Source organism: Chinchilla lanigera, unplaced genomic scaffold, assembly GCF_000276665.1.
Source record: "Chinchilla lanigera isolate Chin_1 unplaced genomic scaffold, ChiLan1.0 scaffold00028, whole genome shotgun sequence".
NCBI classification, from domain to species: Eukaryota; Metazoa; Chordata; class Mammalia; order Rodentia; family Chinchillidae; genus Chinchilla; species Chinchilla lanigera.
In genome coordinates, this window is record NW_004955429.1 from 10,342,630 (window position 1) to 10,364,711 (window position 22,082).

At 36.3% G+C, this 22,082-nt stretch overlaps 1 protein-coding gene across 1 annotated transcript in view; it reads right to left on the reverse strand.

Annotated features, from left to right (window-relative positions):
- Positions 1-22,082, reverse strand: part of Stam (signal transducing adaptor molecule (SH3 domain and ITAM motif) 1) — a 59,116-nt gene that overhangs the window by 35,673 nt on the left and 1,361 nt on the right. Inside the window, exon 2 of the mRNA XM_005386961.2 lies at positions 8,125-8,209. Coding sequence (XP_005387018.1) covers positions 8,125-8,209 — 85 coding nt within the window. The remainder of the gene's footprint in view (positions 1-8,124; positions 8,210-22,082) is intronic.

Sequence of the window (22,082 nt, forward strand, 5' to 3'; positions counted from 1 at the left end):
CGTAGGGTGGTGGAGAGGGCAAAAATGTCTAGAAAAACTCCAGAAAAAAATAAACGAGGGAGATAATTCTATCAAATATTAAAAGTATGATAAAGCTTTAATAAAGTCATATGGTAACAGCACATAAAAAGGTATATATCAAGAAACAAAAGAGAAAACTCAAAAATAGATCTAAACACATAGAGGAATATAATATGTAAAGGCAGTACTTCACATTAAAAGGAGATAAGACAGGGCTCGTTGGTAAACGGTGTTGCCCATCTGTGTTGCCAAACAGTAAAGAAGAGTGAGAATCATACCTGCTCCTGTCCAATGGAGTAAATTCCAAACAGATCACAGGCTTCAGTGTAAAGAACAAAACCATACCGCAACCTGGGAGATGGTTCTGTGGTTTCTTACAAAGTTAAACAGACTCTTATCATAGGAGCCAGTAATCATATTCTTTGCTATTTACCTAGTTGAACTGAAAATCTAAGTCACCAAAAAAAAACCCTATGTATGAATGCTTATAGCAGACTTATTTATAACTATAAAAAACTAAAGCAACCCTGTGGATGAATAAACTGCAGCAAATACATAAGCTACAATGGAACATCATTCAGGAATAAAAATAAGATGTTAAGCCACAACAGGCAGAAAGAACCTGACTGCTAAGTGAAAGAACCAGTCTGAAAAAGTTACAGAGCATATCATCCCAAAACAAGATAGCCAAATGTGCACAGTTAGGGCACCTCATCTCTGTTCTAGTGACTATATTTCTCAAGTTTTTAAGAGGGACTAAGTTTTTCCCCTACCGTGCAGCATTCACATGCCATAGTTTCTTTCTTTTTTTTTTTTTTTTGTTTTTCTCTGGTACCGGGAACCGAACTCACGACCTTGCGCTTGCCAGGCAGGCGCTTTGCCGCTGAGCTAAATCCCCAGGCCCCACATGCCATAGTTTCGTTCTCTGATGCACTACTTTCTGCTCTTGGCCTCTTATCAACTTTACAATCAGCATAGCATTACTCACTCACTCAAATCCTTCCAGCAAAGCCCTAAGTAGATCTCTCCTTTGTGCTCCATTAAAGGACCTCACTTACCGTCTTCTCAATCCCTTTCTTATTTATTCCTATCTTCTACCAGTAGGCTGTTAGTATTGCTGATCGCAAAAGCCATGCCCACTTGATTCACCACTATGCACACAAAACAGACAACCAGTCTCCACAATGTATGAATGGAGGAGGAAACTAGCTAAGAACTTCAGTTATGTTAAGAAGAATGCTAAATACGAGTCTGATTTCTCCTTTGTGCACTGAGAAAACCTAGAGTATTCTAGGGCAGCTGTGATTAGGTAAAATGTGTACAGGGTACTGTAACGGCATGTGGCAAACCAAATAATAGTCAATTAATGTTAGCTACTATTCTGAGAGCACTTCAAAGACTTGAAAGCTAAGGCCTGTAAATTAGAAAGAAGGGAGAAAGGGAAAGTGGAAGGGAGGGAGGGAGGAAGGAGAATTATCATCTTCCTACTAGAAGAAGTCTGTTTCTCTAGATTTTTTTTCCCTTATAAAATTCAGAAAACTGCTGTATTAATTTCCAGTTGAAGGTCTGAAATAATCATAATCCAGTCCTGGACAAGAAAATACAGAGCCAAAAGAAACACTCTTTTAACAAATTCCTTCCTGAAAACTCACATTTATATTGTTCACAAAATACCACTAACCCTAACCATTTTATCCTTCTCCGTTGACTAAATCGAAGATTTATTACCTAAATGTATCTATTAGCCAAGGAAAGAATTACATCATGTTTTCCACATCAGCCAACTGTACCTTGATTACAGCTAAGCAAAAATTGCTAACATGTAAAATGTAGCACATCCATTCTACAGACCATACTCATAAGTGAAATAAATCACTCATATGTGTAAACGTCATATTGTCTCCCTAGGGTAAGAAACTGAGAGTAAGATCCAAAAGGTACAACAGATATTGTGAAAGGGAAAGAAACTGCTCAAAAAGGGAAGAATAACTGGGATGCGGTAAAGGAGGAAAGAAGGAAGGAGTGAGTATATATATACACATACATACACACACACACACACACACACACACACACACAAGATAGCTTGGATAATTGTACTACTAATTTCTATTAGTTCACTGAAAGGAACAGTTAGTGCTTACATTATCTGATCAATCTTACATGCTTATATCTGAGAAATCTGAGAAATTACTTTGAAGATAACAATATGCAAAATAATAACGATTGTTAATTTCCTATCATCTTGTTTTGAAATTCTGTATCATTTTTATTTTATTTAAAATAAAAAAGAGGGCTGGGGATTTAGCTCAGCGGCAAAAGCGCCTGCCTGGCAAGCGCAAGGTCGTGAGTTCGGTTCCCGGTACCGGAGAAAAACCAAAAAAAAAATAAAATAAAATAAAATAAAATAAAAAAGAAATATGTACAGCCACCCCAAATCGAAGGAAGCAAAGGGAAATACAGATAACGGGAAATACGGAGACAGATCTTTTGCAAAAAGAAAGGGGACCAAGAGATGGAGACAGTGCAGGGAGGAGAAAAGAAGAGATGAAAAGAATGAAGATGTGTTATGGGCATGCAGCACCTCACCAAGAAGAATGTCACCATTACGTACTACAAACAAGCACTAACAAAAAATAAAGACTGCAGAAAGAAGAAATATTATACAGCCCAAAAATATAATAAAGCATAAAGTAACACAGACATCAGTGATACCAATAATTTGAATTTATTATTGTAGACAGTCAATACCTACCCCCACATCTATTTTTACATATATAAAACATAAACTAATCAAAACTAACTTATTATGTGAAGGCAGGCTAAAGAAAACTGTTGCTGTCACCTTGAAAGTTCTCTCACTTTCCAGACAAACAGAGACTGTTCAAGCACATCACATGACCCAGCTGGCATTCTTCACCACTTACTCATGCACTTGAACTACACGCTGAAAATCATGTGAATGTCTTGAGAGGTCTGAAAAATTTCTCAGAATGCTTTTTAAAAGTTTTAAGTTCAGCATAGTGAGGTATTCTGAGCTTTTAAGCAAAACAAACTACATGAGGCAAAGGATTACATCTACTCAGTTCCCTGCAATTGATATCATTACTAAAAATTATTACACAATTTCTTCAATAATTATTGAGTCAAAAATCCCATCTGTCACTAAAACTGATGTCAAATTAGACAATGGTTTCTAAATTTCTCCACTAACAGACTTTAACAGAAATTTATTTCTAAAATTAACAGGATACATTAAGGAAATAGTAAGTGCAGAATAGTATACATAATATACTTATTATATACGGATGGGAGTAATATTTTTACATTTGTGTAAAGAAACAATGGAAAGATACAAAAGAAACAAAACTGCCTCCATATAGGAAGTAAGGGTGAGACATGGAGACCTAAGTTAGGACTTGTCAACTTTCATCTTTTTAAACTGTTTTAATTTTTGAGCCATGTGAGTATTTACCTATTTTTTTTGAAAGTATATGCTTTCTGTTCGCACCTGTATTTTATAAATCAAATATACACATGCATATGTGTATGTGCAGGCTTTAGAGAATACAAAAGTTCGCTTAAAAAGGATTCAATGACAATTTTTCAAAACATCACTGGGAGCCATGCCTCTAGGTTACAGAAATGACTAAATGAAATTTCACAATCATGGTTCTTTATTCTCCTCTTAAAACCTTAAGATATTTTCCAAACTGTCACAAATCTAAGACAGATGGCTTGAAATGAGAAAAGAGATAATAAATTATTACGTAAATAATTCTACATATTACAAATCACTTTGATTAAGATATACAATATTACTGAAAGAAAATGCATTTCCTAACATCCTTCTACCTGCCCTGAATCTGTCTTCTTAAATACACCTATTTTTTCATAAAGTTTCAGGCTAACAGCAAATGGGAACAGTAAATCTAGATTGTTGCCTAATACATGGTTACCTTTAAGATACATTCCAATCCACAAATTCTCCCATTTTCAATCTGCCCCATCTGAATTTGTCAGGAGGACTGATGCCCCCTCTCACCCCAATCCCGCGTGTCAATCTTCTCTAAATCACAGGAAGCATCTAGAAGATCTCACTCGCAACTGAAAATATTGTTCAATGTTCTTATGCTACCATCAGCAACCCGTATCTAAACAGATCTATCTAGGTTCTTAAATAGCAAACCAGCTCTCCACAAGCTGTTCATGAATACTACTTAAAAGATGATCTGAAGATCAAAAACAAACTACACATGGTGACAGAGGCTGGCTGGAGGGAAGAAATGAGTTAATTTTTTAGTGGGTACAGCATTTCAATTTGAGATCATAAAAAAATTAGGGAGGTGGATAGTGGTGATACCTGTACAGCAGTGTGAATATACTCAATGCTACTGAATCATTTCAGAATGGTTAAACAGGTAAGTTTCATATATATACAATACCACAATAAAAATAAATTTAAAACAAATATTAAGAATGCCACCATAAGCACTTCACTGCTCATCTGAAAAGAACCTTAATAATTCTGTACTATTTAGCTGATCTGGGAATATATAATATTTATCCACTAGCCATTTAGGAGCAGTAATTTTAGGGACACATAAAGATATTTTAAATTAAATAAGAGAAAATGTACTTTTATGTCAAAGAAAATGTTTCAAGATTTAATATAAATATATTTTGCTCTCTAACAATGCAATCATATCTTTTTTTTAATGAAGAAAGGCGCCCAGGAAAGCAAAAGTGGGTAGAGTGCATGAAAATCATGCAGGCAGTGCTTGTGTATGCCATTTCCTAATGTAAGAATATCAAGGGACAACAAGAACACCAGAAACAAAAAAAATGCATAGGTAAGTAAAACAGTACTCAAGAAAAATACATACATGAGCAACTATTTGGAATATGCTTTTTAAAACCTTAATAATATCAAAATGGTATCTATTATTTAATACTTTTCAAACAACTCCTTACTAACAAGAGCTACAAAGTGATACCCATTTACATAAACAAATAAATACTTGGAAATTAGTGGGGAATTAAAAAAAAAAAACTAGAAACCACTAACAAAGGAGGAAAGCATGAATGCGAGGAGAAAAGAAGAAGGACAGTAAAAAGGAGAAGAGAAAAAATATCATCAAAGGTACACAGAGAACCACACATTATTACTGTTTAGATTACTAAATTTGAAAATATTTGCTAAGCAATTCAAAGATGTGATATAATCTTAATTAAAATCCGCAAGTGAAAACTCAAATGTTAGAAAGTACCCTGAGAAAAAGCATATGGACTAAAAATAAACTTGAAAAACTAAAAAAATAAACATGTCTCTCTATTGACACAGGATAAAAACAAAATACAAACAAAAAATATTTTCAAAACTGTAAATCAGTTCATTTCAAATGTGAGGAAACAAAATAAGAAAATGAATGTCTAATGAATTTCTGGTATAATAAGATTAACATGCAAAAAAAAATGAACTTACCTCTACACCTTCATTACATACTACATAGAATTTCAGATGGGTTACAAACTTATTTTTTAAACTAGAAAACTACGGAATATTTCTAGTAATAAAAGGGAGTTTGTCTTTTGATTTCAAGCAACTCATCAAGTATAAAAGTGTCTATAAAATAACTCCAAAGTAAAGATAAAACGAGAACAGAGTGAGAGGAGGACTCTGCAATTAGAATGCTAGATAAAAGTTTTATCTCAAAACTATACAGAAGACAGATCTTGGCTGACATCCAGCCCTCGACAGAAAAACCGTCACAAAATACGACTTTCATCAAAAGTGTCCAGAGTTGCACCCATTTAAATATATGCCAAGTACTGCTACAAACGCCTTACCGGTTAACTATCTCACAGTCACAGCCATCCCCCTATGAAAAAGATTCTATTTTATGTGGTAAACTAGAAGAGTAAGCCCCAGAAAGGCAAGTTACTTACCACTGCGACATGGCTCAGTGCTTAGAGTCAGAATTTGAACCCGGTCTCACTTCACAGTCCACAGTCTCAATTACTAAGCTATTTACTTCTTTCCTCTATACCATAAAATCTGGAGAATTGTTCACTCTACAAATCTAAGTTTGGGGGGCTGGGGATTTAGCTCAGCGGCAAAGCGCCTGCCTGGCAAGCGCAAGGTCGTGAGTTCGGTTCCCGGTACCGGAGAAAAACCAAAAAAAAAACAAAAAACAAAAAAAAAAAAACAATACAAATCTAAGTTTACTACCTACAAGTTACTAAAACATAGGACAACACACAATTAGAAAATGTGCGCGTGTGCTGGGGATTGAACCAACGTCTCATACATGTTAAGCATGCACTCTACCCCTAGGCTACAGCCACAGCCCTAAGAATGTCTTTGGATAGTGTTTTAAGAAACTTGATATTAAAGGGGCTAAGCAGAGGCTCCCTGAGAGAAATGATACCTAAATTGCTTCTGAAAAAATATAAGTCACAGAGATAAGAAATGAGAGAGGAAAATATCCACACAGAAGGAATAAAAGAACCAAAGTGCCATGCATAGTGGCCCATACCTATAATCCCAGCACACTGGGAGTCTGAGGCAGAGCTGCAAACTCAAGCCCAGCCTAGGCAACTTGGAGACTTAGTGAGATCCTGTCTCAAAATTAAAAGACTGGGTAAAGGCCCCAGGTTCAATTCCCAGCACTGCGGGGGAGGGAGGTGGGATTAATTAAGCACTGGCAACTCATGAGCATGGCTGTTATACGGCAGGTGAATGCAAGAATTAGATATAAAAGAGATGAAATTGTAAAAAAATATCAAAATGTCAATCTACAACTCCAGGCAAGGTAAGGAATGTCTCAAGTAAAGCAGGCCACATGAAAATGGAGAAAGGAATACATATGTAGCACATAACAGTTATTCAAATTCTAATTAAATTAATGAGCAGAGACAGAAAGAACAAGACTTAATACATTGAAATGCAAAGATAACAAAGGGCCTGGTGGGGCCACATCTAAGACAGTCTTTGGGAACTATGTAGGGAAGTGCACTAGGGATCCTAAAAGCTAGAGTGAAGGGGTATGCAGGCCCCCAACAGAAGACATGCTGCCCCTGCCTGATGGCACAGGCTGAAGAATTAAGGCGACTCTGTAGTCAACATTTTGAGAAGGACTGTGAAGAGTGAAAGAATTTAGTAACAAAATAAATATAGAGGAGACTCTGAGGTTTTAACTACAATGAAAAAATTATCTTGTCATTAACACCAACAGGGAACAAAGAAGTGAAAGCAGGTTTAAAGCAAAAAGAGGCAAGATTTCAGTTTTCTATATGGTGAGATTAAGAACTACATATTATGAAATGTAAAAATGGTATTATGTCCACAGGACCAGTCCTTGGATAAGAAGAATAGAAGTGAAAATCAGATTTCTCCCGTACAAAGATACTTGAAAGTTGTAAGATACTAAAGGAAAAAGTATTAGGAAAAAAGAACTAAGGAAAGTTTAAGGAACATCGATATCTATAAGAAAAGAATAGCCAAAGAAGGTACCGCGTAGTGGTGAGGATTATCTCTCAGAAGAACCAAGTGCAATGGAACAGTGCTTCCTAGTCTTTTTCATATGAAAGTACACAAATGAGACAATACTATTTGTGGCAATATATGGTAAATAAGACCACTGATGGCTGAATGCTATTACCCCAGGAGTGCAGGAAATCACATGCGTACCTGCTAATTCATTTCTGTGCTACCTGGAAAACTCTGTAATACATGCCAAAAGTTTAACATCATATTTCCCTAATTTGTGTCTTTCAATAGTCAATAATCAAGTTGGGTGGAATACTACAGAAGTGACAAAGAAAAAACTCAGACATAACCACAAAATTTGCTAAGTGAGGAAACAATAATGACTAAAATCTAATGAAAAAATGTAGATTTCACAAAAGAAAAATAATAAAAGTGATTAATAAAGTACTAACCATTTACCAACCAGGTCATGCAGATTACAAGGAGTAATCTAAATGGAATGATTCTTCAAAGTGTTCTTGTAAAAACATTCCCCTTTTAAACTAAATTGTAAATGTAACACACTTTACCTCCTACTTTTTTCTTCATCCTTTGAAACTTAGAACACTTACCCAGTGCGGGATTGGCCAACCTTATCACAAATATCCAGGATGAGGCCCCAGTCCTCAGCAGTGTTCATCTCACTGGTAGCTTTCTCTGCAGATTGCAAGAGGAATTGCAGAAATGTTATTTTTAAGATCTTCAAAGTTCTGTACACGTAACCACATTCAAATCACCAAGGTTTAGTTTAATCAAGCTTTAACAAAAACCTACACAGCTGCCAGCACACCAGGTAATAAGACCTTCATATCCATCTTTAGCCCTGGGAGCATAACACATTCTTTTGTCATAAAGGGGCATAGTCATGGGTGTCTCAAACCCATTTTTATTCTTTAGAATATTTTTATTGATGAACTATTAATTTTAAGAGTTTTACTATATTAAACAATGAGAGTTAAACAGGAAAAAAAATCACAAAAGTAAAGTATTACATTTTTAATATTTATTGTTTATAAAAAGCATCAAAAATTTCAACATCAACTGGCTTTTGGTGTACACAGTCTAAAAGACAACAAAAATAAATTTCTATATGAACTACAATGAAAATACCAATAGCACTCTACAAAAAAAATCTTTACTTCAATTATCACACCTAAATAAGAAAATAAGATGTCAAAATAAAATATCAAATATGTAATGAGTGCTTAGAATAGACATCAATATTTTCACAGCTGTGTGCTTGCTTCTAAAACCTAAAACATCAGAAATAAATTTCTTTTTTTTTGTTTTTTTTTCCAGTACCAGGAATCGAACTCACAACCTTGCACTTGCCAGGTAGGCGCTGTGCCACTGAGCTAAATCCCCAGCCCTCAGAAATAAATTTCTATATGAACTACAATGAAAATACCAATACCAGGCTGGGGATACAGCTCAGTGGCACAGTGCCTGCCTGGCAAGCTCAAGGTTCTGAGTTCTACTTCTGGTACCAAAAAAAATAAAATAAAATAAAAAAAAGTACCAAAAAAAAAAAAATAAAATAAAAAACCAATAATTTTTAGTTCAATTATCACACCTAAATAATAAAATGTCAATAAAATAAAATATTAAATGTATAATAATTGCTTAGAATAGACATCAGCATTTTCACATCAGTTAGGTACTTGCTTATAAAACCTAAGACACAACATCAGAAATAAAAACCTATGTGAGCTACCATGTAAACATAAAGTCTACCACAGAAATAATCTTCACTTTAACTGCCACACCCAAGGCAGTCTTCACACGTGACAAGTGTGCGTTCCAGGCACACATCTTTCTTTCACTGATAGCACATGTGCTATGTGGCAGGCCATTCTTGTCACCTCTCTTCTCTTTTTGTTCTGTCAGGAGCTCCCTACTATGTTGTACAATATGCACTTAGCTGAGAAATAAGAACTAATAAAATAAAGTATCAAATGTGTAATGAGTGTTTAGAATAAACATCAACATTTTCACATCAGCTGTTTACTTGCTTATAAAACCCAACAGATAACTTCAGAAATAAAAATCTATGCGAACTATAATGGAAATGCCCATAGAACTCTACAACAAAAAATGTTTTCAACCGTCACACCAAGGGCACTCTTCACACATGAAAATTACATGTATCATAAACAAGTATCATTTACATTGATGGCATGTATGTTTTGTTTTCCCGTCCCTTTCTTGTAGGGCACAGTTGACATCTTTTTGGTTTTTCTATTGTCATAGTACAACTTTGGATGCTGTGCCTGCCTATTCACCCGTCAGCTCACTAGTATACTCCACAATATTTTTGCATAGTTCCCTGGTCAGAAACACTTTGTCTTTCCTCTGCTGTAAATGATCTCTTATGAGTTCCAGCCACAGTTATCTCAGAAAATTTCTCTGTGGTATTTTTAATTTGTTACTGTCTTTGAAAACTATCAAACTATTTATGCCATACATGCCTAGGATCAAGTAAAACACAACCATTGGCCAGTGCTCTGTGTTTCCAGTGACATCATAGTTGCTGCATAACATCAACAACATCGACTCCACTTTTAGTTTTGTTGTAGAAAGTTTCTATCTCTGGCTTCCATTTTGTCGAGGTTTCCCTATTTTTCCATCACGGTACAATGCTGACATCAGCAGTACCAGTTTGTTTTTCTTTGCCATATACAAGACCAATTAAATCTTTCTGAAATCCACAGATTATACTATACAATTCTCTGCTTTGAAACTGCAACATTCCATTTGGAGTTTCTGCTTTGTTCCTGTGTATAGTTCCTGCACTGGTCAACTTCTGCTCGGTCTGCAAATACGACATCAAATTGGAAACTGGAAACCAACTGTCTAATGTCACATTCTGATTAGTTTGGGAGATCAAAGCAACAAGACTGTTCACAACATCATTCAGTTTATTACTATCTAAATAAGGACCTAACGGCTGAGTTCCAGGATAAATTTCTAAACTGAAAGCATAATTACTCTTCACATCTATAAAGGCATAAATTTTTATGTCATATTTTGACCCAGAGCTCTCTCATAAGTCTTTTACATTCCTGCAATTACCATGAGAAATCCCTGATAAGCACAGGAGCCCTATGAATGCTTGCAATTCAGCCAGTGAGGAGTCAAAATAAATACATTTTTTTTTTTTTTCTTAACAAGGCCTACCCGTAAGAGAAACGATGTCACTAAGTCTAATCACAGATTAGATATATTAATTCACCTGAGGTAAGGGGCCATCCCAGCTTCTATCTGCTCTCATCTGCTACCTGAGCAAACAGAAATACTCAGCTACAGCCCACTCTACTGTCTCACCTAAATGAGAGAAAGACTGAAAAGGAGGTATGAAGTCCACAGTCCAGAGACGCAGCTCATTCATTAAAAGACTAAATGTAACTTCATGTGAGCCAAGTACCTGTACCATGTTAACACTAGTGAAAAAACAGAAACAAAAAAGTGGGAGTAATAGTCAGGCCTGCTGGTGCACACCTATAATCTCAGCACTCTGGGAGGTCAAACCAAGAGTATCATAAATTCAAACCAAGCCTAGGCAACTTTAGAGAGATCATGTCTCAGAATTAAAAAATTAGAAAAGTGGATGGAGATGTAAGTTAGTGTGAAGGGCTCCGGATTCAATCCCCATTACCCAAAAAGCAAAACAACCCAAAAACAAACAAAAAATCCCAGAAGCAACTATGTATATTGTTTTCAGACAAAGGTGACTTATAGTGCAAGAAAAGTTATCAAGGATAAAAAGCATCGCTAACATAATAGATGTCAACTCCCCAGAAAAACACCGCAATTCTAGTTTATGTACCTTTGAAATATATGAAACAAAAACAAATAAAACATCAACTATTAAGAGTGGTAAGAAGAAAGCCACTATTAAAATTAAAAGCTTCAACATCCCTCCACAAGAATGGAACACACTAGGCAGGCAGAAAATCAGTAAGGAAATAGTTGAACTCAACAACGCAAAACATAGACTATAGGTAATTTGTATCTATAGAGTATTTTATCCAACAACAGAACAATACAATTCTCAAGTTCACATGGGTCTTAGTTACTTTTCTTGTTGCTGAGATGAAATATATGATACTGAACATTAAAGGAAGAAAGGTTTATTTCAGCTCAGAGTTTGTAGAGGTTTCAATCCAGTCAGCTGGCTCCAGGGCAGGGTGGCAAGGCAAAAGGGCATCATAGAGGAGAAACAGTCCATGGTAAGCAAGCAAGAGACAATGAAGCAGCAAGCAGCAGAGCATCAGCATGCGAACCTACCTTTCGCTTTTATCCCATCCAGGATACAACCCTTTTGGGTGGTATCAGCCACATATATGGTGAGGCTTCTGTCTTCAATAAATTTATTCAGCCACACCAGAATTACTCCAATAAGTGGACTAATTTAGAACCACACACCCTTAATCCCAGCATCATACACCCTGTCCAGCCAGCTCCGAAGAGTCCCACCTATCAGTGCATGAGGTTTTGGGGAAACACCCAGATATAAGCCATAACAATATGCAACATCCATCAAGACAGACCATGACCTGAGCCCTAAAACACATGAAAAGAAATTCAAAACAGAACATCATACAATCTTTGGTCTCCAACTACAAAGGAATTAAACTAGAAAATCCATAACAAAAAATAGCTGCAAAATCCAGTAACACATTTCTAAATAACATGAATCAAAAAATCTCAAGGAATTTTAAAATATTTTGAACTAAATAGAAATGGTAACATCAAAATTTGTAAGATGCAATGAAAGCAGTGCTTAGAAGAAACAAAATCCATACATGTCAATCTTACAAAACTAGAAAAGCAAATTAAATACAAACAGAAGACATAATAGAAATTAGAACAGAAGCCAATCAAATTGCAAATAGGAAAAAGCAATACAGAAAAATCAACACAACCAAAAACTGGTTATTCAAAAAGATCAATAAAACCAACATGCCTCTAGCCAAGTTACAAAAAAGAGGACACAAATTGTAAGTATCAGAAACAAAAGAATGGTCATCACTACAGCTCCCATGGATGTTAAAAGATAAAGAAATATTATGAACTCTATGCCCACATATTTGATAAATTTGGGAAATGGACCAATTCCTTTTCAAAATATAATATGCCTAAATTCATACAAGAAGAAATAAATCTAGTAATAAAATTGGGCCAGGAAAATTAATAATCTTCCAAAACAGAAAACATCAGGCCCAGTGAATTCTACCAAACATATAAGGAAAAAAATATAACAATTTTCTACAATCTTCTGCAGAAAATAAAAGCAGAGGGAATCCTTCCTCATTCAGTATATAAGGCCAACATCACCTTATATCTGAGCTAGACAATATTACAAGAAAACTATAAACCAGCATAAACACAACAATATTTAAGAAAATATCAGCAAACTGAATTCAGCAATATGTAAAAAGGCAATATTTACCAATGGCCAAGTGAGATTTACTCTACCTATGCAAGACTTGTTCAACATCTAAACTATCAATCATCCTCTGAAAGACAAAGACTTTTCTGGGCCCTGTAGCTCAGCCCAAGAAAGACTTACAAATACTGAAAATATGATACTGAGGGTCAAGGGAGTGAGAGATTCCTTGGTGAAGACCAATCTATAATAAAGTTTGAAGTCAAGAAGGTCCAACCACATGACAGCATGTTCAGTGTACTTCTGATTTCTCAAGTATTAGACATGGACAGAGAAACAAGGATTATCAGCTGAGAAAATTCTCTAACATGGAAGATTAAGGAAAAGACAAATAAGCAAAACAAAGAAAAAAAGAAAACAGGGAAAGACTACAATATGGGAGAAACAGAACTTATGAGGTGGGGAGGCTGCTATATTCCAAGGCAACAACAATACAAAAGCAGAAGATAAGGAGCACTACAACTCAACAATAAATGCAAAGAACAGACCTTGTGAAAGATAGTGTTACCAAGATCCCCAGTAACAAATTCCATTTTTTAACCAGAGATAGACTAACCAATACCAAGGCTCTTACTTGTAATGGTTGACCACGATCAAGTGATAATAAAATGTCTGCTTCCCTAGTCTCTTCAGCACTCTTCCTGGGTCAGGACAAAACATTCTTCCTTCCCCTTTTGCCTCTCTGCTGAGAACTGAAGGTAGGTCATGATGACTTTAATGGCAGAAAATGGACAGTACCCAAATGTGTTCATATTTCAGGCTTATACTGTCTGATCTATATACCACAGCCCCAAGGAATACACCATCACCCACCAGCCCTGGTGAATTAGCCAAAGCACTTAGCGGAGGCAGTGAGTGACAACTAATGGATACTGGTGTATAGGGTATCTGTGACTAGCTATGTGTATTATCAGTTGCTATAACAAACTACCTGAGAGTGCATACTTTATTTGAAAGAGGTTTATTTAGCTCAAGTTTAGAGGCCAGCAGTCTAAGATGAGGCAGTCCCATCTGTATGGCCTCTACTAAGGGCCTCTTGGTACATGGCACAACAAAGATAGAAGTATATGTAGATACTGTAGCAAAACACAAGTCAGAGGGATTCAGAAGCCAGGGTCACTCTTTTTACAACTACCTATTCTTAGAGAAACAAACCAGGATCCATCAGAACTACATTAATCTCTTCCAAGAGCAATGCCCCAATGACCTACTTATCTCCCACTAGCACCAGTTTCTTAAAGGCTCCACCACCTTCAACACTACCATACTGGGACCAAGCTTATAGCACATGAACTCTGAGGGATGTGCTCAAACCATATTCAACCCACAATTCTCTAACACTGGAGAAGACAAAAGCCTCTTATTCTTTGTGCAAGAATACAAAATGTCCAAAACATCTGTGATCTCAGGGTTGGAGCTCAGAGAATGAGACCCCCAAGTAAAAAACTCATAAGCAGTGTTTTATTTCACCCTTCCCTCTATCTCCTGTCCCTCATTCTCCCATCAGGAAAGCCCCAGGAAATTCAACCCCTCTTCCTCAGGGTGGGTCGTAGAAACAAGCCCCTTCTCCCACAGCCATAAAAACTAGAATTATTATCCTAACTTTCCCCTACTCTTCTGTCTAGGAGCTGATCCCCATAAAGGGGTCTTGCCTCATACTAAGGAGGAAGAAATGCTAGCTAAAACTAAAGGGTGAAAAAGCATCTGAGGAAGTTTGCAGAGGTTCCCTACTCACTCTATTAGCATTAGCTCCTACCCTTCACTGTCAATAACACTTCCACATGGCTTTCTCCGCCTCACCAAACACAAACATAAAAACTAACAGCTCACCCTGTGCTTTTGGGTTTTCAATCTGAAGGCTCCTATGACAAGTAAAACTATGATCAAGTTTGTTATGTTTTTCTCATGTTAACTGGTCTCTTGCTATAAGGATGTAGGAGAAGAAAGGGATCATCCCCTTTTCCACTCCTGCATTGCTAAGGTGATTTACTTGCAGGAACTTATAAAATTTGGAAACATAGTCAACAAAATGAAATAAGTTTTTCAACTTTGTCAGAACCTATCTGAAGTGGCTTAAAATTTAAAAAAAGGAACTGAAAACTAGCAGATGAGGCCTAGGTATATTCTCTATCTCATAAAATAGAAATGATGACACAGAAATAATACAAAGCTTAAAACAAGCTGAAAGAAAGGTAAAGAGCCTAGAGAGAAAAGAGAATCAGAAAAGGCTTTTTGATATACTTAGAAATCATGAGAACTGAGTAATGAACTCTTCTTTGCATTTAAATAAAGTTACAAAAACCAAAAAATGTATTTTGAAGAATCTAGGCTGCCTGAAATACAGAATAGTTTGTGAGAAGATGGAATAAGAAGATAGAACCACACCAAGCACTAAAATACTACAAGAGGTACATATTTGTACTGATTCAAGCAACATGATATAGCCAAGAAAGAGTTCTGAAGGAGGAAATGATACGATCATCTTGGGCTTTTTGAAAAAAAAAATTTTTTTTAATTATGATATGTAAAATGTTTGTAAGAAAGAAAAAAGAAAACACAGAAAATTACATTATTCCAGTAACTAAGTGGGTTATTTAGAATACAAATGTTAAAATGTGCCAGGTGTGGCAGCCTATGCCTATAACCCCAGCACTCAGGACACTGAGATAGGAGGATCAGTGTGAGTTCAAGGCTAGCCTGGGCTACAAACTGCTTTTAAGGTCAACCTGAATTATACAGTGAGACCTTATCTAAAAAGAAAAAAAAACAGCTCAGAATGTTATTCAATATTTTTTTTTTAGCCAAGTGTATGAAAATAGGTAAACTGTCTTAAATTTACCTGTGTTTATTCAAGCATCTATAGTGTATTGTAGAGCCCTTGATATTAAACTCCACTTTGAGTAACCTTTTCAATACCCATGTCCTCAGCCTAAGAACACAGAAAATGCTGAGTCCCAAACATAAAGCTTCTACACCTCAAAACCTTACCCCCAAAATCCTCAAGCCCTCTGAAGCCCAAAGTAGATCGAGTCATCCAGAACAATATACCACTGTCTTAATATTTATTTCAATATAGAAAACTAAAGCCCGCTATTGCTTTGATTTGCTAGTGTATTTTAATACATTATTCTTGACTGCTAGCCAAGCAGACTTCTCTTTTTAAAAAAATACCTAAGTACATTTTGTTTTGTTTTGTTCTGATACTAGGGATTGAACTTAGGCATGCTCTACCAGCAAGCTACATCCTCAGTCCTTTTTCAATTTTTAATTTGAGACAATGTCTCTCATGGGTATGCACCACTATACCCAGCTCTAAGTATATTGTTTTTAAAAGAACATACTTTACTCTTAAAATTTACTATCTTATTTAAAAATATAATTGCTAAGTGAATTAAAATTAAACTTATTAAAAAGTTATAGTTAAAAGATGACAGACTATGATCAAATATGAATTGGCTATTATAACTATAATCTTAAGAGAGCTGAACTAATGACATAAACAAGAACGTGTAGTACAGTCATTGGCAGATGGGCTGACGCTCATAGACAATCCCCTTCAATTCTGCTACACACAAGCAGGATCAGCATCCGTTACGGTTTGGATCTCAAATGTGTTCAGACTCATGTGTTCCTTCAGGGGTGGGGCTATCTACAGCCACATCACACTGACCTCCTCAGAGACGGGACCTTCATAAGGTGACTGGATCACGGGGCTAAGCCCATCAATGGAGCAGTGTGCTGATGATCTGATAGCTCAAGGGACCGTAAGGAGAATGGGGCCTCTTGGAAGAAGTAGAGCACTGGTGGTCTGTCTTTGAAGGACGCATCTTTTCTCCGGCTCCTCCCTGTTTCCCAGCTGCCATGAAGTCAGCAGCTTTCCTCTACCACATTTTTTGGCCATGATGTTTCTGCTTCCCCAAAGGCAACAGAGCCAGCTTCCCATAGACTGAAACCTCAGAAACCATCAAACAAAATAAACCTACACTCCTTTATAGTGTGCTTCAAGTATTTTGTCCCAGTAACAGAACAGTGACTAATTCAGCCCCTGACTCAAACATAGATATGTAAATCAGAAATGCAACTCATCTGAGACCTCTAAATTGCTCATATCATTTATTGATGCTCCTTTAAGATCAACAAAATTAGTAGCACAATTCTTAGGATATCAAAGAAGAAATATCTTCAAATTGCAAGAATATAAAATACTAGTAGCAGTTCAACATGGTTTTGTGAGTAGCAAATGAAATCAAAACTATTATTTTCTAAGACAAAAACAGGGCTTGTGGGAAAGGCAGAAAGAGACAAAAATAACAAAGATTTGCCTCTAAAGAATTTAAAACTTCATAATGATCTCATTTCATCCTCAGATTTTCCTAACACTGATATTTAAAAGAGATTAAGAAATTTGTCCAGCAGTACACAGAAAATCACACATAAGCGTCTCAACTGAATTTCAACAGGCTTCCTAATGGAACTTTTTTTCTGAAAAGCAGATACTTCTGATATTTTTTTCAAATTTTATGACTGCCAAACATTTGGGGAATGAGAAATGCCCAAAGGATGACTATCCGTCACATTCAGGCTACAGGAACAGGACTGTCATTAAGTCAGATTACAGACGTAACAGTTCTTCAAAAATGGCCAATGTAGAGTCTGACTCTCTGGTAGTATGTGCTCAGTATAGTATGCACAAGGCTCAAGTTTCAATTTCCAAAAGCCAAAACAACAAAACAAACAAAACCCTGATGAGAACAAATCAAGAGAATATGTCAGGCAAAAAAGCTTCACATCTGAAAAGCAGGGTAGTGTAAAGCCAATCAGGAGTGAAATATGCCTTCAGGAAAAAATGAAAAGTGAGGGTGATGAGCTGAAAAGGAGCCAAATGCTAAGAGGTCCTAAGACGTGAGAATCTTTGAGAGGCACGTTCAGTATGTGTGGCACACAGAAGGCAGTGTGTATTTGTTTGGCATATAGAGAATTACGATTACAGAAGTCAAGAACGACTCTCGGGCTCTTAAAATACGTGACTAAGTAAACAACTCATGCACTAGTCATCAAAACAGAAGCAAAGTTCCAATACAGTCTTGAACACCTAAATCTGAGATTTTGAAGCTTACCCAACCGCAGTGGAGTCAGAATACCGTGTTTTAACAGATAATCCCCATACCAATCCTGTGAGTTAGGTACTTTTATCCCAATTTGCAAAAGTGAAAAGTGAACCAAAGGGGTTCTGTACCTGTCCTACCATAAATTTTGCCCATTTCCTCATAGTCAATGCTACAGGTACAATTTAAGTCCACCGCCAAGGTCTTTCCATCTAATCACACGTCAGAAGAAAAATCAGTCTGCCTATGGTTTATGATACCGACTGGACTAATCAAATGGATTAAAAACATGTCCAAGTCTGTAGATTGTAGAGTTATCCAAGGTAGTATGCTCAGGAACAAAAAGGCACTGTTATAAAAACAAAGACATACATAATAATTTAGCAGAGATGGGAATGAGTCAAAGACACTTCTGCAGACTAGAACAGTATAAAATTATCATATAATGAATGAAGAACTAGACAGTGAAAGATAAGTTCAATTATAAATCAATTCCTTATGTCATAACAAAACTTTAAATAGAAATACAAGACTGACAACCTAGAAAATATCAATAATTCATTTTTGGATACACTGAGTTGTTACTAAGTACCAGGTATTGTCCATAAGGTACTGGGGGCAGAAATGAATTCTCATCCTTATAGAGCTTACATTCTGCAACAACAGACTGATGAATCACTTGACGTCAGGTAGTTAAGTACTTATAAAAAAAAATATGGTAAGAAGAAGCAGTGATGAGTAAAGATGGACTGTTTTTTTTACAGGAAGTAACTAGGGAAACAAATACCTAGGACAGCAATAACCTCAGCCAAGAAAGTGAAGCTAAGTTCAAAAGCAGAAATGAGCATACAGTGTCCAAGAAGTATGGCATGACAAAGACAGTCAGGAAATCATAATCACGTCAGGGACGCAGAAAGGGGTCAGGCCATGGGCCACAACAAAGATCTGCATTTGCCTGTGAGTGGTACGGAAACTACACAGTGGAGGTTCTGAGCAGGTAACCAACATTATGGAACACTTTTAAAGTGGCCCTAGCTTTTGTAAATGATTGTAAGTGGTACCGTAGTAAAAAAGAATACCACAAAGCTCTTGACATAATGCATGAAAGAGATTACAATGACCAAATATGATAATACTGCTGAGGTAGAGAGAAGTGATGAGTTTCTGGATCTATATACTTTTTAAGTATTTTAAAGAGAATTAAAAAAAAAAAAAAAAAAAAGAAAGCCAAAAGATCTTACACATAAAATGGGTACAGAATGCAAAGGAAAAAGAATCAATAATGAATTCTGGACATCAGAAGTGAGTGGCAGGAAATATTAATGGCACCATCTACTGAAACAGGCAAAGATGAAAGAATAAGAAAGTTTGGGGAGCCAGTCATGGCAGCACACAACTGTAATCCCAGATTTCGGGAGGCTGAGGCAGGAGGACTGTCATGAATTTGAGGTCGGTCTTGGCTACATAAGTCAGTTCAAAGCCAACCTGCACTACCTAGTGAGACCCTGACTCAAAAAAAAAAAAAAAAAACCCAGAAAGTTAGAGGAAAGAAACTAAGAATTGAGTTTTTGACTTGTTTGTTTCAGACTACTAGCAGAACCCAAGTGGAGATGCTCAGTATATAGATACCTAAGCCTGAACTCAGGCTAAGATTAAGTACATAAATTCGAGAGTCACCTGAGTAGTCATGGTACTTAAAGTAAGGAATTAGATGAGGTCTTTTTAAATCTCTATAAATAAAAACACAGAAGTTTTTCTAAGTGCTTCACAAACACCAACTCTAACAACCCTGTTAAGTTAAGAACTAGTATTATCACCAACTCTAACAACCCTGTTAAGTTAAGAACTAGTATTATCCTCATATTCCATATTAAAGATAAGAAAACAGAGGTAGAGAATATTTAAGCAGCTAGTCCAAAGTCACATTTCTGATAACAAACCTGCTTGAATTCAAGCAGTGTCTTTAACTCGGGTTCCAGGATCTAAATTCTTAACACTAGGGTAAGTTTCCTCCCAAGACATCAAAAGGAAAAACATCTGAGGAGAAAAGGATCCAGAACTGATCCTCATGGCATTCAACATTGGGATACTGCAAAAAGCAGAAGCAATAAAGGCTAAAAAGGAGTTAAGCAGAAATATAATGCCCAGAATGAAACAGATTTAGTCATGAAGTGTACTGAGTGTCCATTAGCACCAGACACTGGTCAGCATGCTGGGGATACGTAACAAATGAAAAACCCATCCTCACAGAGCTCATACTGCAGTGATAGGTTCAGGCATTTCTTCAAGAAAAAGGCTAGCACCAGTACTTTGCCTCAATACAGGAAATGTTATAGTACATACAATTTCAGTGTACAAAGTTGAAAATAATTTTGAAAGAGTATAAATGTATTCAAATGTAAAGTGATTGTTAATTCCTTTAGATGAATTAGTTGGGGTTAATTAACATAACTGACACACTGGTGGACACGGTGAGAAGGAACAGTTAAATGTATCCTGTAGTCTACATATTGTACCCTATATGCTATACTAATTAAAAAGAAAAAAACGGCGTAAGAATCCACTGGACTCCGTCCAAGGGTTACTAACTGCCGGTGACTAAAGGCTCTTCTAAGATAAACATTTTGTGATATTTCAATACATGGGTCATGAGAAGAGAAATGATCCAGACATAAAACTTGACTAAGTTTAAAAAGTAAGCTTTTCTGGAAAATATAAAACACCTGCCAGGTAGCAACTACCAAAATAATTAAGGAGCAAAACAGAGAATATAGGGGCTAGGGATTTAGCTCAGGGACACAGCACCTGCCTGGCAAGAGCAAGGTCATGAGTTTGATTCCTGGTACCGGGGGGGAAAAAAAAAAAAAAAAGAGAGAGAGAATATAGCTGTCTCTAATGCTAAATAATTTGGTAAATGAACAAAAAAAAAACTAATATAATTTGCAGAAATTTGGAAAAAGGCATAAAATTGCAATAGGCTAGAACACTCTTCTCAACCGGGAGCTACTCCGACCATAGCCCAGGAGAAAGTTACTAATGCCTGGAGACTTTTTAAATTATGACTTGCAGTAGGGTGCCAACTAGTACATAGTGTGTAAAGGCCAATGATGAGGCAAAACACCCTGCACTGCACAGGACAGACTCCCCAAAAGATTATTTATCTAGTTCAAAAGGTCAGTACCCTTACTACTGAGAAACCCTAGGCTACAGCATTCAGGAAATAATTCAGGTAAAACAACTTGCCTCTAAATTGGAATTAAAGCATGAGGAGATGCAGAAAGATAACAAAAACAAAAGCATAAAGGCAAGAAGGAGCCTGTATTCAAACCGGGTGGTGTAGGTTCAAGAAACAGGTTTAGCATTAAGAGATTTATCAGAATCCAAAGCATATGTGTGTTGAAAAAAAAATCAGAGCACGCCCTGGTTTCAGTCCCTTGCACCAAAAAACAAATTCACAACTCAGTAGAATATAAAGTTGGTTCTGCTTCACTGACAGTTTATTATATAGGATCATTAAACCTACATAAAAGCGCTAGAAACAGAAGAAAGGAGTGCTGTTTTACTCTAAGCATATGTCCTACAGTTGATGTAGTAAGTTGTAAAATTGCTTGAGGGGCAGCTACAAGATTGTGTTCATCATTGTATCTCTTATGGCACTGAGCACTGTCCTGTAAAGAACGAGTCAAATGCTTATTAAATGCAATTTTCCAATTCATTACTTATTTAGAATTATCGGTGATCTCTAAAGTTTCATCCACTGCTAAGATTCAGGACATTTAAACTAGGGATGGGGGAGCTAGCATCTAATTATACAAAGGCACTGTATAGGCTCTACACGTACTATTTCATTTAATTACAGAACAGAAGCAAGTGTTTTCCCTTGTTTAAAAGATGAAGACACTGGAACTCAAAGAATTTACCTTGCCTCTTTACTTCTGGTTTTTACTGTGACCTAGATAGTGGCAGCGACAGAACT